General features: G+C 37.3%; 1 protein-coding gene across 4 annotated transcripts in view; it reads left to right on the top strand.

Annotated features, from left to right (window-relative positions):
• The window catches only part of ism1 (isthmin 1), a 51904-nt gene that overhangs the window by 22725 nt on the left and 15426 nt on the right, over positions 1-13753 (top strand). The window contains exons 1-2 of one of the 4 annotated variants that reach the window (XM_062058489.1): positions 8346-8468; positions 10600-10824. In XM_062058489.1, coding sequence (XP_061914473.1) covers positions 8358-8468; positions 10600-10824 — 336 coding nt within the window. In that variant the 5' untranslated portion in view covers positions 8346-8357. Of the gene's footprint in view, positions 1-8345; positions 8469-10596; positions 10825-13753 lie in introns of those variants that run through there. The other 3 variants (XM_062058488.1, XM_062058487.1, XM_062058486.1) reach the window with 3 other exon arrangements.

The following is a 13753-nucleotide window of genomic DNA, read 5'->3' as shown; positions in this document are numbered from 1 at the left end:
AAAAAAAAAATCGATATTCATTTATTTATATAGCCCATAGATTCCTAAAATAAAATAGAGTAGCTTTAACCCACAAGCACACATTTTTATTATTATTGTTATGCCTAAATTACAGATTCACTGATTTATTTTCTGCAAAATGATTTGGAGAAAAAATACATACTTTATATGTGTGAAAAAATTGCGAATAAGTCATGCGAAAGGAATTAGACCTCCGTTTCCTGATAGTGTCAAAGTGAGCACATCAGTTTTTCCATTTATTTCAACCTCAGTGGGGACACACATGCCGTTTTCTCATTTGCTTTTAATATAGTCCAGAGTAGGAAGCATATTAAAAAAGTGGTACCAAAAAAAAAATGTCAGGCCGCGCTCCACTTGCAGCCAGTGCTGTGCAATCCTTTTCAATGAGTTGTGTGCTTTAATTTGGAGATCAAAAGTGACACACCATCCCTCAGTTCATCTGGGCCCCCCAGGGTGTCACCCCCTACTCCTAAAAGCCTTGAATGAACACATGCACACAAGCCAGCCTCCTCACACACCCACACACACCCTCACCCTCGCTCCTGTTCTTTTCCCGCTTCCCCTTTTTTCACTTTGTGAGGGCTGCTTAAAGGGGCATGACTCTATTTTCAATTGGGAACAACTCAGGGGTCCTTTCCGCCTCCCAGGAGGCTGGCAGGAAATGAAGGCAGTTGCACATTGTGCCAGATGCTTCTCAGCCGTGCACTCACGTAGGCGGAGGGCAGAATGAGCTCGGCCTGTCCTACTATATTTATTGATTATGCATACAATTAAAAATGGAAATTACACCTGTCCATGACCTATTCCAGGGGTCGGCAACCCAAAACCTTGAAAGAGCCATATTGGACCAAAAATACAAAAAACAAATATGTCTGGAGCCGCAAAAAGGAAAAGCCGTATATAAGTGTTATAATGAAGGCAACACATGATGTAAGAGTCTATATTAGCTATAATAGCCTACTATCAAAATGACTATGTGTCGCAGGCTGAAGCAAATCTTAGTTGACAGAAATGTTGAAATGTAATATTTATTCTCCACATTTTTACAACATTAGAAATCATTAGTAAATCAGAGGCTACTCAGAAGGTGAGATAACTCCTGGAAATGACTGGCTTTTAATGGCCAAAGGTATAGATGTGTGTGTCCAAGTTAAAGGAAGCGGCAGGCTGTCTTCTTTTAATAGATTTGTTTCAATCTTTGGCAAGATAGGTAATGTTTGCTGTGGTCTGGAACAACATGGCACACAAACAACTATCTGAAATGCAGCCAATAATACATACAGATAATGTGTCTTGTGACATGCAAAACTAAATTATATACAAATAAGATAAAAGTAAAGGATATTAAATGAGCTCAAATATACCTACAAATGAGGCATAATGATGCAATATGTACATACAGCTAGCCTAAATAGCATGTTAGCATTGATTAGCTTGCAGTCATAAACTGACCAAATATGCCAACAAGTCAATAACATCAACAAAGCGTACTTTTGTGCATTCACGCACAGCATAAAATGTTTGGTGGACAAAATGAGACAAAGAAGGAGTGGAAGATTTTACATGTAAACAAACTGTTGCGTCAAAGTCCACACTATGATGAGTTTAAGAACTGCCGAAATTAGTAGGACAAAACAATTTTCACCAAACACTCTCATCAGTGAAGCATACACACAAACATATTACACAGTGGGCTTTGTAACAATTAGGAAGGTGTGTGTCATGTTGGTCCTCAAACACAAAACATACTAAAACAAAAAAAATATTTCCCCCCCCATCTTTTTCCATTTTCAATCCTTTTATAAAAATGCTCCAGGGAACCACTAGGGCAGCACTAAAGAGCTGCATGCGGCTCGAGAGCCGCGGGTTGCTGACCCCCGGCCTATTCCAATTCGATTTAATCGTTAAGTAATATTGTTTTTAAATATATATTTGGTGCTGTGAAAGTTATTTCTGTTTTTACAACAGTGATTTTTGCATATAACATGTTCACAAAATACAAGAGAAGTCACTCCAGTTTAAGGATAAGGCAAGAATGATGCAATACTTGGCTACGCATCATTTTAAGATGAAATACAAGGAAGGCATTAAGCACAAATATATCTTAGTAGTAAGTCAAAGAGGATGTGCAAAATCAGTTACAGATTTTGTTTCATAAACTATAAAGACTTGACTGATGTTTTGATTCTTTTGCCAATTATATTTATAAATACAGTAAATATGCGGGGATTACATTCCGAGACCACTTGCGAATGGCGAAAAATTGCAAGCCCATAAAAATGTCTATTTTTGACAAATATCTCCCTCAATCTACTGAAAAAAATGGTTCCGAGGTTGCTGAATCACTAGTATGGGGGGTCCTTCTTGTATTTATTATATGCTTTTAGGGTACATGGCAAATGGGACAAAATCAAATTAAAAAAAGACATCTTTAAGTAATTACTTATGTGTGCCATTATCAATTAGAAGTGGAAATAAATACATAACTGTGTTAAAGAATGTGTATTTCATATTTATTCAATGATTTATGTAATTATTTCACAATGTATATAGTTATTTCACAATTTAATCAATTACTTCATTATTTATTTAATTAGTTATGTATTTATTTATTTTATAAACCTTTGTGTCAGCAATTCATGAGATTATATATTCTGACAAACTCGCCCATCAAAGTCAGTGGGCGGGACTAACTGGAAACTAGTCCAATGGTTACTTTGGTCCGAAACCTGGAAGTATTTCCAAGAAGTGACGGCTATGGAGGATATATTTGTCCTTTTTTCAGGAGTTTTATATATTATACACACACATACACATACATACATATGTATATATAAAGTTTGGACACACCTTCTCATTCGATGCGTTTTCTTTATTTTCATGACTATTTACATTGTATATATATATAAATGTCTAATGATAATGTCAATGAGGGATTTTTAATCGCTGCTATGTTGAAATTGTAACTAATATTGATACTGTTGTTGATAATATTCATTTTTGTTTCACTACTTTTGGTTTGTTCTGTGTCGTGTTTGTGTCTCCTCTCAATTGCTCTGTTTATTGCAGTTCTGAGTGTTGCTGGGTCGGGTTTGGTTTTGGAATTGGATTGCATTGTTATGGTATTGCTGTATATTGTTTTGTTGAATAGATTAATTTAAAAAAAATAAAATTAAAATTAAAAATTTAAAAATAAAATAAAAATAAATTTTTTAAAAATGAGATTCGATTCTGAATCGCACAACATGAGAATCGCGATTCGAATTCGAATCGATTTTTTCCCACACCCCTAATATATATATATATATATATATATATATATATATAATGCTGTATAATATACTGCATTTATATTATTCATATGTCAAATATACCTAAGTGTTTATTGTATATTGTGAGCAAACTGTGGTGCTGAATTACCCCCAGGGATCAATAAAGTACTTTCTATTCTATTCTATTCTATTATTGGATGATCGGTCTGACAGCAAAATGAGCGACCTTGAAATATATAACTCCCCCGTAGCCTTTTTCAATTTTTATTCCTGTTGCTATGGAGAATTGTAATTAATGTTTTCTTTGTAAGCATCTTCATATCTTTTAACTGGAGACTGTACTAATGTTTAGAGAGTAGCCGAATATTTTTTTATCTTTCTTCATATATTAGGCGCACCGGATTAAAGGAGTCATATTATTTATTTATTTTTCTAAATTGAAAACACTTCCTGGTGGTCTACATAACATGTAATTGTGTGTTTTTTGGTCAAAATGTTGCATAGATTATGTTTTACAGATCATCTTCCAACTGCTTTCTGACACTGGCTTCAGGATGCGCTGTTTTGTGGGTGGTTTTATTTACGTGGCTCACCTTCGACATCGTCTTCTCCCCGTCATCTTTGTTGTAGCGGTGTAGCGTGCAAGAAATGGCAACAGCGGAGGATATATGTCCCATGACAAGAAGATAGAGAAAAACAACATGCTTATCAACCACGGCGTTGGCACAGACACGCGCAATTTTTCAGGAATTAAACAGATCCCAAATACAGATCAGCAGGTACCAGAAGGTAAGAACAGTTGCGTTTGCATAACATTGCGAAACAAAACGCCAGATAATATGTCTTACCTTATACACACATCATAATAATACTGGTATGTTTAATGCGCCGACAATCCTTCAAGCGGTGCAGCTTCATAGCTCACCAAAGTCATATTAAAACATTTTAATAGATTTTTCAGCGCCGTGTGTAATATTCTATATTTTCAATGGAACATTTAAAATCTTGGTGTTGTTTACTTGAGACATATTGGCATCATAGTGCAGCCTACACTTATCTCTTATGTTTGACTGCCTTCTACTGGTCACACTTATAATTACACCATGTACCAAATAAAATAGCTTCGAGGTGGGTAAGCTCAGCCAAACTTATTCCTTACCTTAGGCACACCAGGTTATAAGGCGCACTGTTGAGTTTTGAGGGGAAAAAAATGATTTTAAGTGTGCTTTATAGTCTGGAAAATACGGTAGGTACTTTTTTTTTTAGGTCTTTTTAAAAGAAAATATATGCATCATCGACTGTTAAGCAAATTATATGATGACGTCATGTTGACCACGCTCCCACCGCCACGACTGTATTGATGTGGAAGCAAGACCTGCTGACCCATTAAAATAGAGGAATGTATTAAAGTTATTAGAGTTAAGATATCGACCAGTACTCCTCCGCTTCTCTAGTAGAAGGCTTCCACACAAGTGGAAGCGCAGAGCAACCAATCAACGGTTAAGTTTGACGGATAAAATAAATTCATGAAATGCTGCCACACAGCTTCTTGAGTTAGATAAATACACAATTAATTAAATTGTGAAATAATCACATAGTGAAATAAATGGCAAATAATTAAATCATGAAAAAAATAACTAAAACATGAAACTATTATTTAAATTGTGAAATTAATAGTTGAAGTAATGAATTGCATGATATTAATTAATTACATAATGTAACATTTAATTAAATTGGTAAATAAATACATTGTTAAGTAGATATATAATTTTATATTTAATATTAATGACAAACTTAATAACATTTATGTACTTAATTCCAATTTTAATTAATAATGAAACAAAGTAATTATTTAAAGGTTTATTTACCTAATTTAATCACATTTGAATCTCCATACACCCAACCATACTACAACAGGGCTGTATACATATTTTTGTTTATTTTTTTATTTCCTTGTATTTACTGTTTGTAACCTATCAAAAGTATTACGGCAACATTTGCAATACATTTTGTGATATTACGATGATATCAGAATCAGCAATGCTGATGACATGTTTCACACACATTAGACTGTTTAAACCTTTACATAGTTGAATAAAGGTTGCTCACCGTCTAAAGTGTTGTAAGCATTATATGCCACCCTCTTGTGGCTTTGAGCATCTAAACTACGGCCCACGTAACACACGCATTAGCTTTGTTTGTTCGATTTGGCAAAGTTTAGCTACTAACCTTAGCTATCATTGAATGTTTATTTTATCGTAACAACAACAAGACTGCAAATCATTAGTTGCTTCTCTGGGACTGCTTTTGCGTATGTGCACAAGACAGTCGTGAGTGACAATCCTGAACGTCAAACTTTTTTCTCGGCCCAACAAGCTATTTTTATTTAATATAATTGTTAATTGTGAAAAATATCGACCTTCTGTTTAGTTTTTTTTATATGTTTTATTGCCCTCCTTCATACTTACTCCAAACAAGCCATTTGGAAATGTCCCCAATAGTGACGTTTTTCCCAATTATTACAAAATATCAGAGGAAGAAAATATTTTATAATGAATACAAATTATTTGCTAATAAAATTGTTATTTCTAGAAGGAAATGTACAAGACTTAGTCACAGGGAACACTTAAAAAGTTGCCACCGCATGGCAGACATGTAAAAAATAAATTGTTGCTGTATTTTGGCTATAATTTATGTTGTGTTACTCCATTAAACATGATTCCAAATAGTTTTTTTTCATGCTATATCATAACATTTCAACATCCAATTCCTTCACGGTGTATGATACACTGGCAGTTATTCCACAATACCCCAAATCCAAACAGGACATAAAAGTCCTTCATTTTTCAAAGGGCATGAAAAAAATGTTGGATTTCTTTTTTATTAACTTTATTTGATCAAATCTTTCAATCAACTTTAGCCCTAAATTACCAAACATGTACAGTAATGTTTATTTTTTATTTTTTACCCTTTAAATACCTTTTCATCAAATTAGTATACATTTGCATAACAAGTTATTTTACTCACCTTTGACATCATCTAAACAAAATGCCTTCAAAAGGGGGAAAAAACATTACAGTTTGATATTTTTGTTTAGCATTGACGTTTGAGAATTTTGCGCAAAAAAACGTAAAAAAAAAAAGAGAATCCAAAATATCTTTTTTTTTTACTTTATCATTTATTTCGATCACAACAACCAAACGTACTCTCCATCTATACAATTTTAAAAAGGTAAATAAAATAAAAATAACATATGTGTCCGAAAAGTAGCAGGAAGAAGCAAACACTTATGTCCTGCCCCATTAAGATACAATACTCTGATTCTTTATCAACAGAATACATGTTAACCTTATTTAACACAATTAAAATAGTATATAGTATACAACATAGTACAGTGGTCCCCAACCTTTTTGTAGCTGCGGACCGGTCAACGCTTGAAAATGTGTCCCAATTTGTATTTCTTATTATAAAGAAATACAATCATGTGTGCTTACGGACTGTATCCCTGCAGACTGTATTGATCTATATTGATATATAATGTAGGAACCAGAAATATTAATAACAGAAAGAAACAACCCTTTTGTGTGAATGAGTGTAAATGTGGGAGGGAGGTTTTTTGGGTTGGTGCACTAATTGTAAGTGTATCTTGTGTTTTTTATGTTGATTTAATTAAAAAAAAAACTTTTTTTTTTTTTTTCAAATTAAATTTCTTGTGCGGCCCGATACCAATCGATCCACGGACCGGTACCGGGCCGCGGCCCGGTGGTTGGGGACCACTGACATAGTATGTTGAGTACCGGTATATATTTACAGAATACATATATAATTGCATCCATGAATACTTAAATAAAATAAAATGAAAATAATAAATAAAATAAACACTCATTTCATTAAATGTAGTTTACAGTATGTGAATAAAATATATTGGATGGCCTTCAAAAACTTAAGGACTTGTATGTCATGTTTAGCTTTGAATATAATTAATATTAAACGTCTCCACAGGATAAACGTTGAAATGGAAAATGTACAATAGCACAAAATCTTGATTGACAACTGAAAGCAACAGTGAATGTACTATGAATGTTCTAATGGGAATGTTGACACTGTGAAGCTGGTTGACTCAAGATGAGACCATTATTTTTTTGTTTCACTGTTGCTATTAGCGGTCCATCCAAAGAGCCAGTTTACTGTCTGTAAAATAGTTAACATGCATAAACCACATTAGGGACGGCGTGGCGAAGTTGATAGAGTGGCTGTGCCAGCAATCGGAGTGTTGCTGGTTACTGGGGTTCAATTCCCACCTTCTACCTTCCTAGTCACGTCCGTTGTGTCCTTGGGCAAGACACTTCACCCTTTGCCTCTGATGGCTGCTGGTTAGCGCCTTGCATGGCAGCTCCCGCCATCAGTGTGTGAATGTGTGTGTGAATGGGTAAATGTGGAAATACTGTCAAAGTGCTTTGAGTACCTTGAAGGTAGAAAAGCGCTATACAAGTACAACTCATTATATTTATTTAAGTTATGGTATTGGAGATACACTATGAAGAAACATGGCTGTTGCGATGAAATGTATCAGAATATTTGAATGATGAATATGAAGTCATCTAAATGTGAGTTAGGATTAGGTCATCTGTAAACCACATGTTACACAGTATGACTCAACACAATATTCGTCTGGATCAGATTACACTGGAGAATGGAGGACTAAAACGCCCACAAACACTCTTGTTGGGTTTCATGATGCAATGGTATGTTCTGTGTTATTTCGATAAAATGGCACATGTTGCAGCTCATGTTTGAAAAAGCACCAGATTTAAATATTGTCATGATTACCAAAAGCTTAGAAAAGTTCAATTCTGTCATGTTTGTGTGATCATGTTTTGTTTAAGTTATGTTCTGCTTGGTTTTGGACTCTTTTTAGTTCCTGCTTTTCACTCCCTTGTCTTGTTTCCATGGTTACCCATTAGTTTCACCTGTTCCACGTTTGGACTCATTGTGCACTCTTGTTTGTCACCATAGCAACCCATTAGTTTTCACCTGTCCTCACGACTCACGCACCTGTCTTTAATGATGTCTTCACTATTTAACCCTGTGGTTGCCAGGCAGTCAGCCTGGCGACATCACACTCCTGACACTCTGTTTCATGTCCATCGTTCATGCTGCTCCTTTCGTCCGCAAGTAAGTTATTGTTTATTAAGGCCATAGTTAGCAAGTTTTGTTTTCTGTCCATAGTTTATGCCAAAGTGGTAGTTTTGTTTTTCATAGCCAAGTTTTCTACCTCCGCTGTGAGCGCCTTTCGTTTTTACTTTTTTGAGTAAATTAAATCATGTCATTACCTTCACGTCGTGTCCGCTCCAAATCCTTTGCACCATGGGAAAACAAACCACACCACAGTCCCCGTCATGACAAATTCATTTTTAATTTAACTTTCTATAGGCCCGTGCAGGCCCAATCTTAGGAAATTCAGGGAGGACGACTAAATGATTGACATTTTGTTGACCGTAGAGTTTGTCAGTCGGGAAATATTTCAAGAATGTGTATTTTTCTATAAATCAATTTTTATTTTTACAATATTTTTGGTAACCCTTTAGTATGGGGAACACATATTCACCATTAATTAGTCGCTTATTAACATGCAAATTAGGAACATATTGGCTCTTAATTAGTCATTATTAAGTACTTATGAATGCCTTATTCTGCATGGCCTTATTATATAACCATTAAGCCATTAACTAAGAGTCTTCCCTCAATAACCTCAGAATTATTGCTTATTAGTAACCCTAACCCTTATATGTTCCCCTAGTGTCCAAATAACTCTAAATTAAGTCTTTGTTACTTTAATAAGCAACTAATTAATGGTGAATATGTTCCCCATACTAAAGTGTTACCATATTTTTAACTGATTTAACAACAAAACATCAACAGCCTGATCTACTAAAAGTTTGTGTTTACTAAAAGGCATACAAACTTGATAGTGCACGCAAAGCTAATGTACTAAGCTTGTGTATCAAGTATTGCGTCTTTTAAATGAGCAAAATAGAGATGGCAGCCCATTTAGCTTGTTTGTCTTCATTCATATGCAAAATGTGGTATTCGCTGATTAATTAAAACGACCAGAATAGTTTTAGTAGAAGATGCAAATGTAGTCATTTACCACACGCAATGTGATTTATCAAGACTGTTTTGTCTCTATAGTTATCAAGTTTGGAATGTATGTGCACAGTTACGCACAAATGGCTGAACCACAGTCAGAAAGAGGCCATTCATGCTTGTGCACTCCATTTTACCACGTTATTCCTTTTCTTTTTCTTTAGATTTTGGGGCGACTGTCAGGGGAAAAAAGACCCTAAAAAGTATATAATATTTTAAATTATTTTAAATCACTACTTTTATTTGCAGAGTAAAGTTAAATATGTGTAATGGACTCTAATGTTTCTGTGCAGCCACTGTTCCCTTTGCGCTTGAATTAAAGCTACATTTATAACCCTTCCATCCATGCTGTGCAGCTCCATTTAGGATCGCCTACACTAGCCCAGAGTGCACCTTGGTCGGACACAAACAGCTCCACCGGGGGGCTATTATGGAGCCCACAATGCGGCTGGGCTGACACTTTGTCTGTGACTGACCGGCGCAACCGTACAGCACACTGCTGCTATGTTCTCAGGCCACAAAAACAGTGGGGTGGAAGAAATGGAGCATGAACAAAGAAAACATGATGAGTGGTGATTTCTTTGTGGTAGTTTCTCCCGCCCCGTGATTGCTGACTTTGTAGAGCTGTATGGCCAATTAAGGAGCGATTGTTTCTTGCATGTATACCTGACAGAAGATCCATACATTCTCAGTACCTTTTGTCAGAGAAACCAAATGTTCCTTTGGCCGCAAGAAACCGAAGTAATGATTTTGCATGTTTACTTTGGGTTGTCTGTGTAGACTTAGTAATGGAAAACCATCAGTTTCACACAGTTGGTCTTCCAGCCAACCTCAGCGTGTGCTATCTACATAGAGTATGTGCACGCCATATTACTTTGTCAAAGCATAACTGCACAGTCCAACAGACGATGATGATTTAGACAGATTATGTTTTGGCGAAAGCCGACTACTATTTCTGGCTCCTTCTATCTGGAGCTCAAGATTTATGGCAGAAGTAATGAGCATTTTGTCAACTTGAGACGTGCAGATGCCAAGTCACATACTGGGGGATTGTTTTTCTCATTCACACCTGACATTAAATGGATAGTAAAAATGTCTTGTATCAGGGCTTCACAAACCAGCAATAAAATAATGTTTTCCTCCCTCCCCCCCTCAGCAGAACATCATCCATGCAAAAAGCAGCTCGTCGGGCCAACTGACTCCTGAAGGATCCTGGCGGTCCAGTCCAGAGCGTCGGTTCGCCCACCGGTCCGCTGCTCTCCCGTGGACGCAAGGCACAGCCAGTAACGTCCACAAGGATGGGCCCGGAGCTTTCCTGCTGGATCTGCACAATTTCCCCGACCTCTCTAAAGCTGATATCAATGGGCAGAATCCCAACATACAGGTGATCATGTGTGACTGTGCACCTGCCCCGCTGCTTTCATGCTTTCACTGACTCGTAAGACATGGCTACTCAAGCAATCAGGGCAGGAAGAGTGAGCAGGAAGATGGCGAATACTTTGGTGCACATCACTAACCCCCTTTATCCCACTTCCTGGGGATGTCGGGGTAGCCTCTGAGGTCTCGTGTCCATCATAATGACAACTGAAAGGCAGACACTTGCCAGCAATGCCCGACTGCTCAACCACATGCAGGAATACAGCTGGCAGCTTATGTAAATTTGCAGCGAGCTCTCATCCCTAAGTTCATCCGGGGTGCAGATGGCCGTCTAACCACTGCTATATTTAAATTGTTCTCCTGTTTTAATCTAGCAAGGGGGTCGCCTCCATTTCTAAAATCATCGCCCGCTAAATCCGAGGACGATCAAAGTGTATTAACATCTCAAGATGTGCGGGGAAAGAGGAGCCACCAATTGAGCAAGGGCGTGAGGCTGTGGGAGAAAAGGGGGAGGAAGAGGAGGGGTTCTTTGATCCTGGGATTCATCTGGCTTTCATGGTCTGGAGGAGGCTGAGGAGCCCTTTGAACTTTGTGTTTAGGTGGAGAGAGCCCGTGAGGTGGGAGGGTGCCTAAGGGGCAGGGGGTGCTGGTCCCAACTCATCTGGGAGGCACATGTGTTTGGACAAACGGGGATAGGGGGGACATGGGTATGAGGAGGTGTCACATCTTTACACCCGGTTGACCCATTCACTCAGGACATACTCACACTATAGGCCAGACATACTGTGCTTGGGTCCATTTCACATCCCTACAATCCAGCATGTTTGGCTTGTGCGAGTGCTGATTCGTGCTCAAGTTCAGCACAGTGCCCTCTCCCCTTATGGCACAACTGGAAGAAGTAATCAGAAACATTAACAGTCAAATATTGTCTGTAATGTGATCACTCCTCAAATTCTTAACAACAGTTGACACATTTCACTCTATTAATTAAATGCAAATACTCAAAATGATCAAACAATCAAGCATTGTACTATGGCTGGAACAGTTCACAAAACCCATGGTTCGGATCTGCAACCTGTTTCAAAAAAGCTGGCACAAGTGGAAAAAAAGACTGAGAAAGTTGAGGAATGCTCATCAAACAGTTATTTGGAAAATCCCACAGGTGAACAGGCTAATTGGGAACAGGTGAGTACCATGATTGGGTGTAAAAGCAGCTTCCATGAAATGCTCAGTCATTCACAAACAAGGATGGGGCGAGGGTCACCACTTCGTCAACAAATGCATGAGCAAATTGTTTAGGAACAACATTTCTCAAACAGCTATTGCAAGGAATTTAGGGATTTCACCATCTACGGTCCGTAATATCATCAAAAGGTTCAAAGAATCTGGAGAAATCATTGCACATAAGCAGCAAGGCTGAAAACCAACATTGAATGCCTGTGACCGCCGATCCCTCAGGCGGTACTGCATCAAAAACCGACATCAGTGTGTAAAGGATATCACCACATGGACTCAGGAACACTTCAGAAAACCACTGTCAGTAACTACTTTTCCCAGTTGGTGGTCACGATTTTTGGTTCAGTAATCTATCATTGCCATTTTTAAATCAATTATGTCATGTATAGTTACGGAGCTGTCAACATTTGGTGTTTGAATTCCAGTAGATCTTCTTCCATGCACTTTTGTCTATGCTTGATACTTGGCAACGACTTCATTAATATTTGGGGTACGATTCTGACAGTTGGGACTCTCAGGGTGGATTGCAGCATCTGTGTGACGACTCTTGTGCGCTGATTTAAAGATAGTACAAACATCATCCGTATTTTTCGGAGTATAAGTCGCTCCGGAGTATAAGTCGCACCGACTGAAAATGCATAATAAAGAAGGAAAAAAACATATGTAAGTCGAACTGGAGTATAAGTCGCATTTTTGGGGGAAATTTATTTGATAAAAACCCAACACCAAGAATAGACATTTGAAAGGCAATTTAAAATAAAGAATAGTGAACTTCCGCCCGATTGTAGCTGAGATAGGCTCCTGCGACCCCGAAGGGAATAAGCGGTAGAAAATGGATGGATGGATGGAACAACAGGCTGAATAAGTGTACGTTATATGACTCATAAATAACCAACTGAGAATGTGCCTGGTATCTTAACGTAACATATTATGGTAAGAGTCATTCAAATAACTATAACATATAGAACATGCTATACGTTTACCAAACAATCTGTCACTCCTAATCGCTAAATCCGATTAAATCTTATACATCTAGTCTCTTACGTGAATGAGCTAAATAATATTATTTGATATTTTACGGTAATGTGTTAATAATTTCACAAATAAGTCGCTCCTGAGTATAAGTCGCACCCCCGGCCAAACTATGAAAAAAACTGCGACTTATAGCCTGAAAAATACGGTACACATCTAATATATTACTATATTGATGAACAGAAGAAGGTGGTTTGTGCCAGTCATCTGTGGTAGTTTATTTCTGACTGGACAACATGCGCTGGTGAATGTGTTTTAACAGACATAATCTTTTGAAAACTCCACTCTGCCATTTTTTCAACACGAATGACCTGTTTGAGAGTCATTGAATGTGTCTTGATTGGTGAATGGATGAGCGTAGGATAGACAGAAGGGAAAACCACGTAATTGTTATTCAACTACCTCCTTGTCATCCTTTCAACATCCAGGCAAATATTTTATATCCACTCAAAAACATCAAAATCCGAGATGTTGGTAGACAAGGGTAATATCCGGGAGTCTTTAGGAGAATCCGGAGGAGTTGGCAGGTCTGTCAAAGTGCTTCCATACAGCAGAGCTACTGTGTACAAAGCCACAGACTTGTCCTTTATCGTTGAACCTTTAGGTACAAGATTATTGTGTGCAGACGGAATACATTTTTGGAGTAAGATATGAAAACTTAGTAGTAA

Source organism: Entelurus aequoreus, linkage group LG09, assembly GCF_033978785.1.
Source record: "Entelurus aequoreus isolate RoL-2023_Sb linkage group LG09, RoL_Eaeq_v1.1, whole genome shotgun sequence".
Taxonomy (NCBI): Eukaryota; Metazoa; Chordata; class Actinopteri; order Syngnathiformes; family Syngnathidae; genus Entelurus; species Entelurus aequoreus.
This window is presented reverse-complemented; position numbering and strand designations above follow the sequence as displayed.